This window comes from Polypterus senegalus, chromosome 11, assembly GCF_016835505.1.
Source record: "Polypterus senegalus isolate Bchr_013 chromosome 11, ASM1683550v1, whole genome shotgun sequence".
Taxonomy (NCBI): domain Eukaryota; kingdom Metazoa; phylum Chordata; class Cladistia; order Polypteriformes; family Polypteridae; genus Polypterus; species Polypterus senegalus.
This window is the reverse complement of record NC_053164.1, coordinates 149,448,199-149,469,335: the sequence shown is the minus strand read 5'-3', so window position 1 is coordinate 149,469,335 and position 21,137 is coordinate 149,448,199. Positions and strand designations below refer to the sequence as shown.

The 21,137-nt window shown below is 40.7% G+C and overlaps 1 protein-coding gene across 5 annotated transcripts in view; it reads right to left on the bottom strand.

Moving 5' to 3' along the window:
- mov10l1 (Mov10 like RISC complex RNA helicase 1) overlaps positions 1-21,137 on the bottom strand; it is a 73,494-nt gene that overhangs the window by 25,039 nt on the left and 27,318 nt on the right. For all 5 annotated transcript variants that reach the window (XM_039769847.1, XM_039769844.1, XM_039769846.1 and 2 more), the window contains 17 exons: positions 20,081-20,180; positions 19,360-19,547; positions 19,068-19,221; positions 18,869-18,981; positions 18,590-18,780; positions 15,924-16,067; positions 15,472-15,789; positions 14,879-15,085; positions 14,585-14,699; positions 14,301-14,478; positions 14,156-14,226; positions 13,974-14,065; positions 13,838-13,896; positions 13,692-13,762; positions 13,531-13,612; positions 1,419-1,603; positions 1,189-1,335 (listed from right to left, as the gene is read on the bottom strand). In XM_039769847.1, the coding sequence (XP_039625781.1) occupies positions 1,189-1,335; positions 1,419-1,603; positions 13,531-13,612; positions 13,692-13,762; positions 13,838-13,896; positions 13,974-14,065; positions 14,156-14,226; positions 14,301-14,478; positions 14,585-14,699; positions 14,879-15,085; positions 15,472-15,789; positions 15,924-16,067; positions 18,590-18,780; positions 18,869-18,981; positions 19,068-19,221; positions 19,360-19,547; positions 20,081-20,165 (2,400 nt within the window). In that variant the 5' untranslated portion in view covers positions 20,166-20,180. The remainder of the gene's footprint in view (positions 1-1,188; positions 1,336-1,418; positions 1,604-13,530; positions 13,613-13,691; positions 13,763-13,837; positions 13,897-13,973; positions 14,066-14,155; positions 14,227-14,300; positions 14,479-14,584; positions 14,700-14,878; positions 15,086-15,471; positions 15,790-15,923; positions 16,068-18,589; positions 18,781-18,868; positions 18,982-19,067; positions 19,222-19,359; positions 19,548-20,080; positions 20,181-21,137) is intronic.

The following is a 21,137-nucleotide window of genomic DNA, read 5'->3' as shown; positions in this document are numbered from 1 at the left end:
CCGAAGTAGCAGAAGTCATGAATATGGTTGTATATGTCACTCGCTCGCTTCTTATTGTTTCGCTGCCTTCTCAATTATATAATGCATGTTTTCTTGAGCGCTTTTTCGAGGTCTTCCTGGTTTTCTATGTACTGCGTGATTACGTGGGAGGCGTGATGATGTCACACGAAACTCCGCCCCACGGCGTTGAAGCTCATCTCCATTACAGTAAATGGAGAAAAACTGCTTCCAGTTATGACCATTACGCGTAGAATTTCGATATAAAACCTGCCCAACTTTTGTAAGGAAGCTGTAAGGAATGAACCTGCCAAATTTCAGCCTTCCACCCACACGGAAGTTGGAGAATTAGTGATGAGTCAGTGCTTTGCCTTTTATTAGTGTATATATATATATATATATATATATATATATATATATATATACTAAACTAAATTAAAAACTAAAAACTAAATTAAAACTAAAAATACACGAAGGAAAGCTAAAACTAAATTTCCAAGTAAGGTCAGAAAGAATATACAGATAAAAACTAATATAAAAAGGCAAAACTATAATAACCTTGGTGTGTAGTTTTAAACTGAACAGTGAAAAGGGTACATTTCTGACACTGTCAGTTTGCAAATACTAATCCTACTTTTAAATCAAAATGCAGTAGAAATGCAACCTCTTCAACGTCTAAAAATTGTTCAGCATTTTGACACCAGGAAATGAAGAAATTTGTGCATTTTTTTATTGAAAATAGTATTCATTCAGTAACTGCTGTTTGAAAATAAAAGGTTTAGGACTGCATGGATTTTATTCAGCGCTAGACAGCAGACATTTTGAAAATCAGTTACTACTTAAGCTAAACAAGAAAGCTTTACAGTTTATGGAATGCATAATATTATTTGAAGACAGTAAGAAGCTCCTCTAACTGCAATTATGTACCGATCAAGACACAGTTTTTATTATAAAAAGTACATAGCACTTTGAGCTACTTTTTGTATGAAAATGTGCTATATAAATAAATGTTGTTGTTACAATACTTTTTGCACTTAAGTACTTTTGAAAATGAACTTTTTTTTTTTTTTTTTACTACAGTACTTTTTAACTGAAATACTTTTTTACTTCGGTGAAAGTAAAAAACTTTGACAAAGTTGTACTTTTAACTCAAATATCTTTTCTGAATTCTTCTTACAACTTTATTCCTACCTCCTCCAGTCTGAAGGACGCATTAACACGGACCAAGTTCCCAGGGGGCACATGTCCACTGTAGTGCAAGCGACTACACAACAAGTCAGCTGCACTGTTAGAAGGGGTGCACACTAGGATGCGACTATCTGGTAGCTTGTGGTGGATCTGAGAGAGAGAGAGAGAGAAAAATCTGAAGATCTGAAAGCCAAGCCAAAATGTACCTTCTAGAGACTCCGTCTCATAGCTACCTGCAAGATGGCTTCCAGAAGTGTCACAGTCTTTCCAGTCCCAGGAGGTCCAAAGAGTATGTAAGGCAAAGGTCGACACTCTCCAGCAAGGATGCGCTTCACTGCTGCTCTCTGATGTGGGTTCAGTGCCGGGTTGAAGTAAAAACCATTTTGGCTCAATGGGAAAGTTGATTGAGAGCTCTTGCCTAACCAGAGACAAAAAATCTTTCCATTATGACAAACTGTCCATATAATGTCAAACTGTAAACCAATCAAAATGTGTTACATAATATTCAGAAAAAATAAATTACTTGGAAAACTCTTCATTAGGACTGTTGCATTCATATCCAGATTTCAAACATATTTGAATATGTATTACGATTTGAACATTGAAAACCAAAACAGAAAAACATTTCATTCTACATGCCCTGCTTTACAACAGTAAAGGATTTTTTCAGATTATTAACTTGTATTTATACATTACTTTATATCAACATGTTTTCAGTGAAAGAGACAAATGTTATGTCAAATAAAATTAGGCCTCTCTTTCATTTTCATATGCAGACCGATCTACAAGGTCAACTGCAGGTACCAGAAAGTAATTGTTTTCTAAACTTCTGCTGACAGGAATGCATGAAAACTGATATACTGTACAAGATACTGTGAACTTTTCAAGTCTTTGGGCATAAAGGTTAGCATGTACTTCAGTGTTCCACTTAGAAGTTCAGGAAAATTCACAGACAAAACTAATGAAACCCACCCATGACTAATTCAAGCATTACACATAGAGAAAGAGGCATCACCCAGAGAAGCAACTCTCTTTCTTAAATAAGACCACAGACAAATACATTTGCGTTATTAGCAGTGAAATACAAAAGGTAACAAATGAAAGAGAAACATTTTAAAAGTAGCCCACAGTGATAGGGTAATTACACATTGTGAAGGATGGCCGGCTATATATTCCGGACCACACCTCCAAGCCGCCAGATGGAGCCCTCCCAGCGGCATGGAAGTTCCCCGATTTCCAGCAGAGCCTCATGGACCTTGCAGTCCTATAGGGAGGCTCGGGGAGTACTATGTGCCCTATAACCCGGAAGTACATCCTGATCACGTGAACAGTAGGAAAGACATACTTCCGGGGTGAGGAAAAAGACTTTGTATCCGACCCGGAAGTGATAAGGAATCTCATGGGCTGTAGGGTGGATTCACTTCCGGTCAGGACATATAAAAGGACCATGGGAAGTCCCAGACGCTGAGCTGGGAGGAAGGGTGGCTAAGTGTGTGGGAGTTGGAGGATTGATTATTATTATTTGGTTATTAGTGTGGAGTGGAGGGTGCTTGGTGCACATTATTATAATAAAAAGAAGAAGTTGGCAGGATTCTCTGGCCGTCAATTTGGCAGAGGACCTGTTCTATAAAAATTTTCTGGGCAGAAAACCCTAAGAAGGTCCCATTGAAGAGCACAGAGGTAGAAACGCCACACTCTACAGGCAGTAGTACATTAGTGAGCCTTACAACACATCGGTCCACCATGGGGAAGAAAACAGCCAAAAAGAATGGGCATATTCAAAAGATTCAAGCCCTAACTGATGCCGAAAAGGCGTGGACATACCCGACTGTAAGTCAGGAAGACAGGGCGCTGATTAGGGCTGAGCAAGCTCGAGCGGCGCGACAGCAGGAGCGCTGTCGGATATCGGACTCCCTAGGTGAACTGAGAACACGTCATCGAAGTTCGGAGGTACGTGCTGAAAAAATGCTCGAAGCACCGGGGACTTTTTTTTTCTTATTTTGCAGAGGCCTGTCCGCAGAAAGCGAGTCGGATGCCTACCTCACACCTCACATGGACTATCCTAGAACAGGATAGGTAAGCTGTAAGCCAAATATGGCGTCACCTGACCAGGAAAAGAACGTCCTATTCACCGGAACGGGACACGTGATCTCGCCCGAAGGATTTTGGGAAGGAGAAGGTCATCGTCGGTCCCTTGGTGAGGTCGTTGTTTCCCCAACGGACTCGAGCTTCCTGAAGGGGAAGGGAGAGGCGAGCGAAGCAACGCCGAATATAATTAAAGACAGAGGATCAGGATGTGACTGAATGGTCTGCCGTTAAATTAGAAAAGGTGGATCACAGTCGGCCGGTAGCAGCCACCCGACCCTCTGACAACTCCAATTCCCAAAAGCCTTTGCGCAACCCACCCAAGCAAGTGCCAGGTGCGGACATGCCGATTGGCTCCCGACCGAAAGGTAAGACAAATAATGATTGTAGCCTTCCTTCGGCTGAATTAAATGACTGCGGGATCTCGAGAAGTTACTTGAGACCGTACACAGTTTCTTCCAGGGCTTGACGGAGCTGAAGAAACAAGTGGAGAAGCTGGGAGCAATGGCCAAAGCGCCGCAGAAAAGACTCGAGGAATACATCCGGCAATTTGGTTGAGAGGCTCCCGTTACGATTGATGCGGTGGTACAGGCGAGTGTGACCGGTACCGTACAGCATACAGGGATGCATTGTGATCCAGGCCAGCGTTTATTAAGTGGCGGGTGCCAAATCACTGCAAGCCCTACAAGAGAGTCCGGAACGTTAACCGAGCGGTCGGGGGAAGGACTGATCGAGCCGGAACCGCTGGATGGTGCGACTTTTCGGAGCGATTCGGTTCTAAAGACCCCGACCCGTAGTATAAACGAGTTGAGTGTGATGACAGAAGGGGCGGGGGAAGCGCCAATCAAACCAGAGCAGCAGGAAAGTGCCATCTCTCGGAGCGATGTGGTGGTGAAGACGTCACCTCAGAGTAAATTAGGATCGATGGGCATGCAGACAGTAAAGGGGCTCTCTTTTTCTAATAGAGAGACCCTAACTGTGCACAAGACCCAGAATAAACAGGAGATCCCAAAAATAAAACGTGGGTCTCCTGACAAATTAGAAAAAAGGGCTGAGAGCACCGAGGCAGCCCTAAAACCTCCCTCGGCAGAGCGAAGGGCGGAGACAGAGTTCCCGGGGTGTTTTCGGTCTCGTGAAGGGAGACAACCGGGAGGACGACAGCTTTGTTACAACTGTCGTCAGCAGGACCACGTATGGCGAGATTGTCCCCAGGGGACAGGGGATCGGAGGGATATCTGATACAACGTTCCTCCTAGGTTCTCTGGGGAAGCTAGACAACACAGCCAAGGCCCGACTGACGGGACCTCCTAGGGGAAGACGTCCCTTGCGAGGCTGGACACTCCGCCCCACTGGACTTCGCTAAGGGGAGCGAACTATGAAGGATGGCCAGCTATATATATATTCCAGACCACACCTCCAAGCCGCCAGCTGGAGCCCTCCCAGCGGCATGGAAGTTCCCTGAATTCCAGCAGAGCCTCATGGACCTTGTAGTTTTTATAAGCAGCCCTGCTGAATAACATGGGGGCGACCATGAGCCGCTATATGGAGGCTTGGGGAGTGCTACGTGCCCTATAACCCGGAAGCATGTCTTGATCACGTGAACAGTAGGAACAACGTACTTCCGAGGTGAAGAAAAAGACTTTATATCCGACCCGGAAGTAATAAGGAATCTCACTGTAGGATGGGATTCACTTCCGGGTCAGGAGATATAAAAGGACAATGGGAAGTCCCAGACACTGAGCTGAGCTGGGAGGAAGGGTGGCTAAGTGTCTGGGAGTTGGAGGATTGATTATTGTTATTTGGTTATTAATGAGTAGTGTGGAGTGGTGGGTGCTTGGTGCACATTATTATAATAAAAAGAAGAATTATTGTACTTTTACCTGGTGTTTGGCGTGGTACCTGGAGGGCTCAAGGGAGCGATAGAGCCGCCTACTGTCACAACATATAGACCTAGGAGGACAGCAAACTTAGGGAAAGTCTGAGCAGGCACCTTGGAAATTTACACTGCATACACAAACTATAAGACTTTCCCAGCAGTGTGTTTGCCTCAAAGTAGGTATTAATGTGTTCACTAGAAAATAGAGAATGTTTTAGGTACTTTTGTTGTTTCAGAGAACCAGTCTTTAGTGTATATGAACATTTTAAAAGTTAATCAACTTTACAGTATACATTTTATTTATAAAATGGCACATTAGTAATCTCACTAAGTGTCATATGCTTCCTAGAGAAAAATACAGTACAACAGCTGTAGCGACAAGAAATCATTACACTACAGTACATTCTAACATGCTTAAATAGTTTTGATATGAAACAGTCTCCTCTCTCCATATAGTGTCAAAATGAGAACATCACAATATACAACCCTAAAATGTACAAATCATATAAAGTTCTGCCTCCTAAGCATCCACCTTCATATTGCACATTTAGTAAGAGACTGCTGAAATGGTCAAGTAAACAAGGAGAACGTACCACGGAGGCGGTTCAAGAAACTGGCTGGCGTAATCATCTTTCATGCACCTAGTAAGACTGGATAATTGGGACATATACAGTTTTAATCTAGTATACTAATAAAAATGCAAAGCCCTCACTGACTGACTGATCACTAATTCTCCGACTTCCCGTGTAGGTAGAAGGCTGAAATTTGGCAGGCTCATTGCTTACAGCTTACTTACAAAAGTTAGGCAGGTTTCATTTTGAAATTCTATGCGTAACGGTCATAACTGGAACCTACTTATGTACATATATACCAGCCATAGCTGCAGATCGTTCGCCGTGTGAGGCGGAGTTATGTCCCTCATCGTCACGCCCCCCACGTAATCGAGTGCCTACCCATATAATGCCGTCCGTCAGCAGCAATCCAATAGACACACTACCGTTAAATATCCACGGGTGAAGGACTGTGCTTATGCAAACGAAGATGAGATAGTCAGGGATAGACTAGTGTTTGGCACAAACTCAGTGAAAGTGCGAGAGAAACTTTAAGTGCCGGGTCTGAGCTAACATTAAATAAAGCTGTGGACATCGCAAGATCGCATGAGATAGCACAAGTACAGCTGAGAACCTTCGATGCATGTACTCAGAGCAGCTCACGTAAACCGACTGTGAACGCAGTACGCAGAGAACAAGCAAGAGCTCCAAAGAGCGCTGAACAAAAAACGCATTACACAATTGAGAAGGCAGCAAAAGAATATGAAGCGAGTGACGCATACAAGCATATTCATAAGTGCAGCTACTGCGGAAACAAAGTACAGTGTAAACCTTAAGTTTAAATTAAGTTCATACTGTAGACATGCTGCCGCTGGCGTTTGTCATTCCTACGACAAATACGATATTCGCGAGATACAAGTTTAATGAGAAGACGCAGGGTATAAACGAGACTTTTGATCACTTTGTAACAAAGTTAAAATTGCTGGAACAGAGTTAAAATTGCTGGGGAAGGACTGTGCTTATGCAAACGAATAGGAAAGCAAAGTGTAAAGCTTAACTTTAAACTAGGTTCATAGACACGCTGGCGTTAGTCATTCCTAAGATGAATACGATATTCGCGAGATACAAGTTTAATGAGAGGACGCAGGGTTAAACGAGACTTTTGATTACTTTGTAATGGAGCTAAAATTGCTAGTGAAGGACTGTGGTTATGCAAACGAAGACGAGATGGTTAGGGATAGACTAGTGTTTGGCACAAACTCAGCAAAAGTGCGAGAGAAACTTAAGTGCCGGGTCTGAGCTAACATTAAATAAAGCTGTGGACATCGCAAGATCGCACAAGCACAGCTGAGAACCTTCGATGCATGTACTCCGAGTGGCTCACATGAACTGACTTTGCAGGACTGGGAAAGGTAAACCCGTACATGCAGTGTGTGATGTCTCAGATAAAAAGGAAGATGAGCTGTTTATTGATGCAGTAAGAAAGAAAAAACCCTCTGACACTGAACAAGCCTTTGTAGACCTATCAATAGGAAAGCAAGGTATAAAGCTTAAGTTTAAATTAAGTTCATAGACACGCTGCTGCTAAATATGCGCAAGCAAATCTACAACTTAATACTGGGAATGCCTGTTAAACATCTTAGATTCACTAGTAGCGATTTGGGTGGTGATCACTTCGATGAATGAAACCTGTTATCTTTACAACAGTTGACAACGAAGATGAGATGGTCAGGGACAGACTAGACAAACACGGAATGTAACTTGAACACAACACATCCTCCAAATACGAACCTGATTGAAAGAAATAATGATAATCGAATCCTTGATGACAGCAACACTAACAGTCACAAAACAATTACATTGATAATCATGTTTCCTTTTCTTTTTTATAACTTCTTTAACACACTTCTTCTCCACTGCGAAGCACGGTTATTTTGCTAGTGTGTATATATATATATATATATATATATATATATACACACATACATACATATATATATATATATACATACATATATATACATATATATATATATATATATATATATATATATATATATATATATATATATATATATATATATACACATACACACTAGCAGAATACCAAGGCTTCAGAAAGGAGAAGTAGTGTGTTAAAAAGAAAAGAGAAAGAAAAGGAAACATTTTGAAAATAACGTAACATGATTGTCAATGTAATTGTTTTGTCACTGTTATGAGTGTCGCTGTAGAGATATATATATATATATATATATATATATATATATATATATATATATATATATATACACACACTCACCTAAAGGATTATTAGGAACACTATACTAATACGGTGTTTGACCCCCTTTCGCCTTCAGAACTGCCTTAATTCTGCGTGGCATTGATTCAACAAGGTGCTGAAAGCATTCTTTAGAAATGTTGGCCTATATTGATAGGATAGCATCTTGCAGTTGATGGAGATTTGTGGGATGCACATCCAGGGCACGAAGCTCCCGTTCCACCACATCCCAAAGATGCTCTATTGGGTTGAGATCTGGTGACTGTAGGGGCCATTTTAGTACAGTGAACTCATTGTCATGTTCAAGAAACCAATTTGAAATGATTCGAGCTTTGTGACATGGTGCATTATCCTGCTGGAAGTAGCCATCAGAGGATGGGTACACGGTGGTCATGAAGGGATGGACATGGTCAGAAACACTGCTCAGGTAGCCTGTGGCATTTAAACGATGCTCAATTGGCACTAAGGGGCCTAAAGTGTGCCAAGAAAACATCCCCCACACCATTACACCACCACCACCAGCCTGCACATTGGTAACAAGGCATGATGGATCCATGTTCTCATTCTGTTTACGCCAAATTCTGACTCTACCATTTGAATGTCTCAACAGAAATCGAGACTCATCAGACCAGGCAACATTTTTCCAGTCTTCAACTGTCCAATTTTGGTGAGCAAATTGTAGCCTTTTTTTCGTATTTGTAGTGGAGATGAGTGGTACCCGGTGGGGTATTCTGCTGTTGTAGCCCATCCACCTCAAGGTTGTGCGTGTTGTGGCTTCACAAATGCTTTGCTGCATACCTCGGTTGTAACGAGTGGTTATTTCAGTCAAAGTTGCTCTTCTATCAGCTTGAATCAGTCGGCCCATTCTCCTCTGACCTCTAGCATCAACAAGGCATTTTCGCCCACAGGACTGCCGCGATACTGGATGTTTTTCCCTTTTCACACCATTCTTTGTAAACCCTAGAAATGGTTGTGCGTGAAAATCCCAGTAACTAAGCAGATTGTGAAATACTCAGACCGGCCCGTCTGGCACCAACAACCATGCCACGCTCAAAATTGCTTAAATCACCTTTCTTTCCCATTCTGACATTCAGTTTGGAGTTCAGGAGATTGTCTTGACCAGGACCACACCCCTAAATGCATTGAAGCAACTGCCATGTGATTGGTTGATTAGATAATTGCATTAATGAGAAATTGAACAGGTGTTCCTAATAATCCTTTAGGTGAGTGTATATATATATATATATATATATATATATATATATATATATATAGCTAGCAAAATACCTGCGCTTCACAGCGATGTCATGTGTTAAAGAAGTTATGAAAAAGAAAAGGAAACATTTTAAAAATAATGTAACATGATTGTCAAAGTAATTGTTTTGTGTATTTGGTGGCAGCGTCACGAAGTTGTTTTCGGCAGCTGCATCAGAAAATGTACCACGACGTCTGACACACCTCCTTTTTACTGTTTTCTCACAGCTTGGATTGCTGCTGTCATATATATATAAACACACACACATATCTTCATATCTATCTATCTATCTATATATACACACATATACATACACACACACAAATTATATATATGTGTGTATGTATGTATGTATGTGTGTGTGTGTGTATAGGTTTGGTCACTGAGTGCAAGGGAAAAATAATAAATTATAGTCTATAAGTTATTAAACAGTAAAACATTAACGTTTTAAGAAGTACAGGTACATTGAAATTACATTTTCTATGTGAACGTTCAAATTTGTGCCTCTGGTAATGTGCCTTACCGGCATTTAAAGAAAATTAGTTTTGTGTCCTCTGCAGTGTTAAGAGAGAAAGGCTTTGGTTTGGGATAAAAGGAAAAAGGTGTAAAGAAAGGAAAGTTGCCTTTTCTTTTATATAGTATAGAGAGATGTGTTCGCTGACGTTATGATCGCCTTTTGGGGACAGTCGCGGTGGGTCTTGTGTAGACTGGCGAGACGTCCCGCCATTAATCGGCTGTGATGGCACTGTCAGTCCTGCACTCGTGTGCGTGTCTTCATAATTCGAGGTGAGGACCTGATAATCGTATACGTGCAAAAGAAAGTGTGAATTGCCTTAATATTATTTTGCCGTGGTGTAGAAAAGGGGTCCCGTGTTTGCACTTGTCTGGGCTATAGCGCAGGGGGTGGATGAAAAAAATTAAAAGTGCTCACTTTGACTTAAGGCAGAAGCGCAGTCAGCGTCTCAAAGGCCAGCACAGCTATGCGCTGGCTGCTCAATTTTGCTGGGCAGGAGACCCCAGTTTGCAGACACGCTCATGATATCAAAAGTCTCAGCTCTTTGAGGTCATTCATATATATATATATATATATATAGCAAAATACCCGCGCCAGCGGAGAAGTAGTGTGTTAAAGAAGTAATGAAAAAGAAAAGGAAACATTTTAATAATAACGTAACATGATTGACATTGTCATGAGTGTTGCTGTCATATATATGCCTGCCTAAATAAGTCACCCTCGCTTTGCTCTTACTTTTTGACCGCTCATTTAATCATGGCTAGTAGCGGAAAAATTATAAAATGGAAGGAGGACGGCTTTACCAAAACAATTATTGATGGCTTAATCGATTATTCATAAAGCTTGAATTGGTGATCTGTTTTTCTGTGTTAACCTCATATTTTTTCATACTTCTTTCAAACTAAGGTGGTGCGAGGGTAAAATGAATCGTGATGCGCTGATCAATGTAATCCGTGTACCAGGAAATCATGCATTGACAAAAGCTCCCCTTTGCTTGTAATGCAAAGTGTGATTAAATGCATTATTTTTTAATGCGTTATGGAGCACATGCATCGAAGCTTCTCGGCTGTGCTTGTGCTAAGAAAAGGAAAGATTTTAAAAATAACGTAACACGATTGTCAATGTGACCTTTTGTAAGTAGTGCCTGGAGGATTCAGTGTGTAGAGTATTTGGTGGCAGTCTGACGAAGTTGCTTCGGAAGACAGCGTTAGCCGCGGAGCTCAGCTCAGAGCAAAATGAGGTGGGAGGGGAGATGATGACCTGACTCCCCCACCCGCCTTTAACTGTCAATCCCCACAAACACAGTCTCGGAATTTGCATAAGTACACCCTTCACCTACAATTTTAACTTAGTTACAAAGTGATCAAAACTCTCTTATATCCCGCGCCCTCTCATTAAACTTGTATCCCGTGATTACCTGTGGGTATGTGAAACGCCAGCGGTAGCCTGTCTATGAACTTAATTTAAAGTTTAGGTTTACACCTTGCTTTCTTTCCGAGCTGGCAACACTCATGAATATGGTAGTATATGTCACTCACTCACTTCTTATTGTTTCGCTGCCTTCTCAATTATAAAATGCATGTTTTCTTAAGCGCTTTTTGGAGGTCTTCCTGGTTTTCTACCCACTGCGTTGACAGTCAGTTCACGTGATTACGTGGGAGGCGTGATGATGTCACACAACTCCGCCCCCCCACGTCATTCCAGCTCAACTCCATTATAGTTAATGGAGAAAATACCTTCCAGTTATGACCATTAGGCGTAGAATTTCGAAATGAAACCTGCCCAACTTTTGTAAGTAAGCTGTAAGGAATGAGCCTGCCAAATTTCAGCCTTCTACCTACACGGGAAGTTGGAGAATTAGTGATGAGTGAGTGAGGGCTTTGCCTTTTATTAGTATAGATATACACACACACATATATATATATATATATATATATATATATATATATATATATATATATATATATATATATATATATATATATAAAATATATACACATACATATATATATACATACTGCTCAAAAAAATTAAAGGAACACTTTCAAAACACAGATCTCAATGGGGAAAAAGAAATCCTCCTGGATATCTATACTGATATAGACTGGGTAATGTGTTAGGAACGAAAGGATGCCACATGATTTGATGGAAATGAAAATGATCAACCTACAGATCCCTGAATTCAAAGACGCCCCAAAAATCAGAGTGAAAAAATTATGTGGCAGGCTAGTCCATTTTGCCAAAATTTAATTGCAGCAACTCAAAATTGTACGCAGCACTTTGTATGACCCCTGTGTTCTTGTATACATGCCTGACAACATCGGTGCATGCTTCTAATGAGATGACAGATGGTGTTGTGGAGGATCTCCTCCCAAATCTGGACCAGGGCATCACTGAGCTCCTGGACAGTCTGAGGTGCAACCTGGTGGCATTGGATGGACCAAAGCAATGTCCCAGAGGTGTTCTATTGGATTTAGGTCAGGAAAGTGTGGTGGCTAGTCAATGGTATCAATTCCTTCATCCTCCAGGAACTGCCTGCATACTCTCACCACATGAGGTCAGGAATTGTCGTGCACCAGGAGCCACTGTACCAGCATAGGGTCTGACAATGGGTCCAAGGATTTCATCCTGATACCTAATGGCAGCCAAGGTGCCTTTGTCAAGCCTGTAGAGGTCTGTGTGACCCTCCATGGATATGCCTCCCCAGACAATCATTAACCCACCACCAAACTGCTCATCCTGAATGATGTTACAGGCAGCATAATGTTCTCCATGGCTTCTCCAGACCCTTTCACTTCTGTAACATGCTCAGGGTGAACCTGCTCTCATCTGTAAAAAGCACAGGGCACCAGTGCTGCATCTGCCAATTCTGGTATTCTATGGCGAATGCCAATCGAGCTGCATGCTGCTGGGCAGTGAGCTCAGGGCCCATTAGAGGACATGGGGCCGTTGGGTGACCCTCATGAAGTCTTTCTGGGTGTTTGGTCAGAGACATTCACACCAGTGGCCTGCTGAAAGTCATTTTGTAGGGCTCTGGCAGTGCTCATGCTGTTCCTCCTTGCCCAAAGGAGCAGATACCGGTCCTGCTGATGGGTTATGGACCTTCTATGGCCCTCTCCAGCTCTCCTAGAGTAACTGCTTGTCTCCTAGAATCTCCTTCATGCCCTTGAGACTGTGCAGGGAGACACAGCAAACCTTCTGGCAATGACACGTATTGATGTGCCATCCTGGAGAAGTTGGACTACCTGTGCAACCTCTGTAGGGTCCAGGTATCGCCTCATGCTACCAGTAGTGACACTGACTGTAGCCAAATGCAAAACTAGTGAAGAAACAGTCAGAAAAGATGAGGAGGGAAAAATGTCAGTGGCCTCCACCTGTTAAACCATTCCTGTTTTGGGGGTCATCTCATTGTTGCCCCTCTAGTGCATCTGTTGTTAATTTCATTAACACCACAGCAGCTGAAACTGATTAACAACCCCTCTGCTACTTAACTGACCAGATTAATATCCCATAAGTTTCATTGATTTTATGCTATACTCTAATTAAAAAGTGTTCCTTTAATTCTTTTGAGCAGTATATATATATATATATATATATATATATATATATATATATATATATATATATAATGCTCTACCTGTACTTTTTGACGCAGATGGACAAGCTTTTGCCTGCCTGGTTACGAACTTAAAAAACGGTTTTATTAGACTTGTCCTGGTAAAGGGCAAGTTTCTTTACTTATTAATGTGTTTGATTTCTAGAACATAATCAAGGTATTCTGCATACCTGCTTGGGTCTGGGTCCCAACAGACACCATGTCCACACCCTGGGCTCCTGCATCCCGTTCATCACTGGGAAATGTTTCATCCTGTTATACATAATAAAACAGTCAATGTGTGTCGATGCTGCATATATAAAAGGAAACATTCTCTTACAACAAAACTCACCTCTGTGTTATTCTGCTGCCACTCTAGGTGTAGCTGGACAGGCTTGATAACCAGGCACTGTGGAAACAAGACTGAAAGAGGGACATATTATAGAGGACTAAATTAGTTGTCCAAGATACTGACCATCAACACTGAGCTTCACTAACCTGCCTCTCCCAAATGTTCTACCCGTTCCAGTGCAGCATGACACCGTCGCATAGTAAGCCTAGGCAGAAAACATACCAGTCAGGTTCAAGTCTACTATCATAAACATTGGCAAGTGTGGCAAAATTAACCCAATACCTATTGAATGTGAATTCAACATCAAGGGGCTCCCCATTGTAGTTACTATGGAAATCTAGGTTCACTCTAAGGCTCAGCTCATCATTGTAAATCTAGCAGCAGAAAGACAAAGCTGTTACAGAGTAGAAGATTCTAGTGGTGCCCATGCAATTCCTCCACACCAATACAGAGGCCCTAATTACCTCACTGATGTAGGCAGTGTATTCCAGCTCAATACCATTGGCAAGGGTCCTCTTCAGAATCACCTTGTCTCCTGCAAAGAATGAGACCTGCTGTAGTCCATTTGTATTACATTTGTTTTGTAACCTTGCTGCCACACTTACTTACCAAGGCAGACACTGGGCCTCCCATCAGCCACACCTGGCACATCCAGCAACAGGTAGTTGGCACTCTTCCTGAGGAAGGTTCCATGAATACTGAATTCCTTCACTTCTCTTTCTGCCTGAAGTTCCTCCAACCACAGCAAAGCAGAGAACTTGCATTGAAAATTGCACCAAGAGAGAGGCTACAAAGAGAAGATCAAGATGTGCACTTTGCCACAATAGTGTTAAATAAGGGCTTTGAGCACAAGGTGGGGAGGCAGTTAGGGAAAGAGTGCTTGGTCAGCTAACCTCTGCCAACTGTGGTTGCACAAACAGGACATCTTTCTCATGCTCAAAACACTCTTTTAGGCTTGGTGGCACTGGATAACGACTCAAAAAGTTTGGTAGATGCCGTCTGGGTAACCTGACAAATGGAACAGAACAAACGTACAGAAAATTTACAAGTAGTATTTCATTTCTTAGCTTCCAATTAATTTTTGGAGGAAAATAGATTCTCAGTCTAGCACTCTTAAATATTTAATATGTCAAGACTTAGAGATCAGAGCATTAAGGACTGAGGCGTAATGAGGCAGCAAGGTTTACTTGTGTGGCAAGGAGCTGGGCAGCACAGCTATTACATCCTTGATCATTTGTGTGCTTGGCAGCAAGGATAGCTGGCTGGCTGGCATGTAGTTGGTCTGTGCCTTAACTAGCAGCTCCTCTGAGGCATGCACGTCTACATCTAGTAACCGTCCAATTGAGAAACTCTGAAAATGGAGCAAAAGCAGCTCTGTGCAGCTTCCCAAAGTCCTGCAACCAAACAAAAAACAATTTGTGTCAAGTAGTAAATTGAGGCAAGCAATTAGATGATTTGCAGCGATACACAACAGATGAGGTTAAGCAAAAAGGGAAAGGGATGATGAAAAATGACAGTGCCAGAGTAGAAAAATATGTAAAGGAGAAATCTGCAAAAAGAAGATTAGAAGAATACAGTTGAAGTAGGGAAAAAGGCAAAACAGAGCAAAGCTGGACAAGGAAATAGTAAGAGAAAAGGCATTTAGCAGTCCCTTATCACAGTCAAAAATTTAGAGGAGGATGTGAACTGCTTTCAAGTACGAGCCTATATTATACGCATTTTGGAACAGACTACATACACAAACACAACAACCCCCCGCCCCTGTATAGTATATACTCACCTGGCCTGGCACTGCACAGCCACAGTCATCTCCTGCCCTGGAGCAATGGATATTTCCCATGTGCCTTCAGCACTTGATAAATAACTGACACACGTATTACTGCTTCCATTGATACCACAATACAGGCTTCCAGAACACAGAAGCAGCAAGTATGGGCCTCTTGCATGTGCTCGCCACAAAAGAGAGAGGGGGCACGAAAGGTTTCCCACTGGACCTTCATACCCATGTGCTACAGGGACATGCAAACTAAACTGTCCACTTCTGTCCCATCCAGCTAGACCTGAGCTTATTAAGATGTGAGGTTGGTTGCTATGGTTCCTGCAACATAATGGAAAGAGAGAGAATCTGGAGCTTTAAAAGCAAGTATGGAATGAATAGGTTTAAGATGCCTAACAAATGCCTAATGACTGACAAAATAGCTGCCATATGATATTACTCAAAGAAGCACTTACATAATACAAACCAGTATTTCCTTTGTCTGGCCAAGGAGGACAGACCCAAAGTTGGTCATTTTGCTGACTTCTAGCCCACCCTTATCCTCAAGAAGCAGGTGACTGTTCATTTTCACATGTTCATTTTTGGCCAGGTTACCTTTACTGTAGAATAAGCCAGCAAAGAAATAAATGTAATGTGGCTGCAGCTAGTAATCAAAAAAATCTTCCTACACCTGTTAGGCAAGGAATACCACCTTGTCTTAATTGATTGTCTCCAGTGTCCAATTATAGCTTTTTGTTTTGTACCACTGGACCATAAGCAGAATTCCCATGCAGAAATGAAACCTTAACTTCATCTGCTGTTGACAGACACACCCATTGAAACACAGAGACCTCCAGCTACAATGGGCTTTTATGGAGAAAATCTTCCACATTTTAAGTAGTAGCTACGCGCTACTTCATGCACATTTTTAATATCTGAAAAGAACTTCCAACAGTTGATACTAAATGTACTGCATTGGTTTTTATTGCAAGTTATTCACTGAATCTTTTACTCTGAACTTTTAGACAAACTTAGTGAATTCAGATTGTGAAAATAAAACCTGTTGAAATTGTTCAAGTGAGGTCAGCATATTTGTTTATAATTTATACATTTATAAATATTACAATTTGTAATTTTTGTTTTTGTAGGATATCAGTTTACCTGGGACTTCTGGGAGAACTAGTTACCACTCTATAGTGTGGTGGTGTGGAGAGGTTTGGAAACCCTATTCTTTTAGACTAGAATAGAGAGATGCTGAAAATTAAACAGGCAAATCAATGCCAAATGTTGGCACCTTGACTGTGAACTAGGATCAAGTCTTTCATTCGTGGCCTAACAATATTGTACAACTGTTTTGACACAGTAGTAAGCCAGATAGACGTTTGCTGATAAAAAAAAATGGCACATGGTAGTGGCAGGATTATGTGGTCAAGGTATGTGGCAGACCTTGAAAATTTTGATACTGTATGTAAGAGACACAAAAATTCAAGACTCCGACTCAATATAGTTGAGAAGTTTGCATGGATACTCACTGTAATTAACATACAATTAAACAGACAAAAGTTATTATGAAATTAAAAGTAAATGGGAACAATCTTTAATACCTCACTTCAGCATTAAGGAAAGTAATACATTTGTGTCAGCACTTCCTCCAAAAACCAAAAAAAGGTTTGTATCCTTATAAATTGGTAGTGCTTAACCTTTAAGTACATGAGCATGACTGAGCATACTTGGCAGGGTGAGAGAGGAACATATTCTTTGAGTGGAAAAGCAAACCAGTGTGGTGAAAAAGAATGGTATCTAATAGATGCATTATCAATACTTTACTGCTAGAAGTTAATTTTCAGGGGACATTAGGAAAGTGTGATTTTTAAACTCAGTAAGGGCAACTTCACAGAATGTAAAGAAATGTTTTCACAATATCTTGGCCTCTCACTTTGATATGCTACACTATAAGAAAGCATAATTTTTGTGAACTTTGTCATGATCTGCACTATTGTTGCTACTCAATCTTTAATCTCGTACAAAACTATAGCTTACGTGAGAAACATTTTTTGCAAGACAAATAAATGATACAACAAGCTTTTCATAAAATGCATAGTTGCCCATTATGTCAATTGAAGTGGATATTGCTGGCTTCTTTAATTTTAATACTTTCACACTCCCGAAGCATTAAGGAGCTTATGCATAGCATAGAACAATTTGTTTTCTGTTCTGGCAGGGTACCTAAATCAGCACTCATTTTGTATTGTTACAAGCATGTATAATGTGGACTGTTCTATCCAATGCAAACAAATTGAACACTAATTATTCTGCAAGAAATTCCTGGTGGTGTAATCATAGCATGTATACAAGTGAATTCATTCTTACACACTGGACTTTATTCTGTACAATGCATGAAAGAAAGCAAGAGGTAATGGCCTACAATGTAAGCTAGCAGGTTAATGTCATTTAAATTTTTGCACAGGTGATTCAGAATTCAGACAACTCAAACAATTCTAACCCTCAAAGGGAAGGTCATGGAACAATAACATGATGAACTAATACCATTAAATAAATTAAATCTAAAAACAAAAATACAGAGACTGGACTTTCTTTAAAAAATGTCTCCCAATTATAATGTTTAGATTACTGCTGTTAGACTACATTGTCTCTAATTATACAGAATATAGATTATAATTCTATGAACAAAAGCATACTTAATAATAGAGATGAAAGAAAAAAACTTCACAACTTTCACACACCTTGGTAATATTACATAGTGTTACAGATTATGTTTTTACATGCATTCTGTACTTTTATTGGTTTGTTATTTTTTTGGTCTTGCCCCACTAACTAGGTTCCCTGCCCTGGAACTGCCACTGGGCTGTATGCCTCTTGTCTCCTTATAGGCAATGTCAAGCGTTTTAGGACTTTGAACCTCCTTTGATGACCATACTACACTGCTCAAGTTATTCAGATGGCATTTTCAGCTTACTATTCCAATCCATGGTGGTGGCAACACTACCTAATATGCATAATCAGAGTTATAACAGAGTGTTAGGTGGTACATATTACATACAGCTTTAAAAGACATCAGTGGTCTTGTGGTGCTGTTGTAAGCCAGATTTTGATTAGCACAAAAAAGGAATAAATGCTGTACCTGCTGCTGCTCACTGGAGTCATAGCTAAAGCTCGCCAGCAATAAAAGGACTGGGTGCTCTCCACCACCACTGCATTAACAACATCGCCAGTCGACGGACAATATTCATTGGGAACATAGAGTGAATCCAAAGTAAAAAATATTGAACTTTCTAGCACCCCACAGCGACCACAGATGCTGGACACCTGGACCTATGTAAAGAGAGTGGGAGGGGGAAGAAGCTAAAGCTAATTGAAGTTAATGCCAAGACAATAAGAAAGCCAGTACAGATGAGCCTACCTTATCAATTACCCGGGAACGAAGAGGTGCAACACTACATGCTTGGCTGCACCACTTGCTAGGGTTGATAAAATATTCAGCTCGCACCCAGTCACCCTTTATTGGCTGAAAACCTAAAATCATAAAACCGGAGAATACAGGACGAAAAATTTGAATGATGCAATGGAAATCAACGGAAACAGTGTAGTCAAGAGCCTACCTTCACACACATGAGAGAGAGAGAAGCATGTGCTAGAGTTAATCATGCCGCCTTCTCCATTACAGGATGTCACTATGCCAATGAGGGCCTTAGCTTTGCTTAGCTCACAATCACTTGCAGAGTTGTCTTCCCAGTCATCAAATGACTTTTCAACCTGCAGGACAGCAACATGGCAGTAACTAATGCTTATCAAACACAGAAGTCAGGAAAGGAAAGGCAATACCGAGCAGAAATAACCCAATAAACTAAAAGTGCCAAGGACAGAGTCCAGGAAGTCTTACGCCAATCTCACCCTTAGTGCTTTCCAGCCCCTGCTTTCACGGTCTTGATAGGCAAGTACATTGACTTTGTGCCCAACACTCAAGGGTATACCTCCCAGGACTACTTCTGATGTGAAGTAAATCATATCATCAACCAAGCCATAGTCCTGGCACAAGATGGTGACTGTGCTGTTCATAAAGTTTCTCATTTGCGGGACTCCTGAAATATAACACAATTAGGAAGTGTGTGAAAGACTTAGCGCCTACTTCAATGATGTTTTAAAAGAGACTACCACACTGCAATTTATATTTTACCTTCAAAAGAAACTCCTAGTCTCCACTCTCCAACAATAAATGCCACCATTCTAAACCTACCCCACACCTCCCAGGCCTAATAGGGTTCTTACTTCATCGGCTCCCAAAAGGTGTAATGTTCTCCAATTATTAACCCAAGAGACTGATTCTTCTAGATAAGCTTACAAAATAAAAAAAAAAAATCCCTGTCTCCGAGGATCTTTGAATGAAGAAATTATATGCAATCAAAATCCTCAAGGTAAAGCTATTGTAAAGCATAGCTATGCAATTCCTAAAAGCACCCATTCCCCGAGTTGTTCCATGTATACTGAGCAAATGCATGCTTGATGCACCCCACAGTCTACAGAAAATCTCTTGCTCTTGTTCAGAGACCCATATTGTACATCTCAAACCAACATGGAGTGTCTAGGATTTCTTTTACATTTCCATAAAACTCACTTGGCAGGTTGATCTCATCCTCTTCAGCTACATGCCACAAAGGATACATTATTTTGGAAACTACACTTTTCATCAGTTGGATCATGGTTTTTCAAATAAGCTACAAAAGAAAAACACAATGTGTATGAAACACACAAATAAAGTTCCCATTTACAGTGTATTAAAATGCTGTTTAATAGAACTAGATTTTTTTTTGTAAAATGATTTGTTTTGTCTTCAGGAAAGAAAGTTCATTTTTATGTTGTCAAGAAATGAAAAGAATAAAATCTACAACAAAGCTGTACCCCAAAAACACAACACACAGTACCACAGTTACCACAATTAGAGCTATACAAAATGTGCTACTGCATTGAAATGCCTTTTACTAAATGGCATAATGAGAAGAACACATGAAACATATCAGCAAGGACACAGTTTAAAGGGGAGGACTTTATGTCTAGCTAGTTCTATTCCAGGATTATATCTAAGTAAGAAGAAGATAACAAGGGTACAGAGTATAAAAGCAACAGTTTTTAGAATTTTGGTCAATGAGAAAAGTATTTAGAAGACCAGCAAGCTCAGCTATAGCATAAGAATGTTAGACAAGCTTTACTGAAACAGACGTGGGAGTATACATTTAAATGTTTTATATTTCACTAATATAATAACAGGTAGAAAGCGAAAACAAAACACCTTAGAAAGGTACAGTACATTACTGAGAGGTTTCAAAATTAGAACAAGGAATTAAAAAAAAAAAAAAAGACTTCAAAAAAGCAGCAAGTGACTGGTTCGCTATAATTAGATGCAGACAATTCTAATGCTTCAGACATTGCTACAAAAATCCAGAAATGCTCTGTCCTGGATCATTTTTTGATCATTAGAATTCACTGATCACCTTAGCAGCTCAGGGAACCAAGGCATAATTTTACTTAGCTGGGGATCCTGTACTCCACCACACTAATTACATTTTGAAGCTCGGTTTATCAATTATAGGGACTGTTAATGAGCTTTTCAAGTTTATTTTTAAATGTTGGTCAGGCATGGTCCTAGTTTGATTTGCAAAAGTTTGTGACTGAGG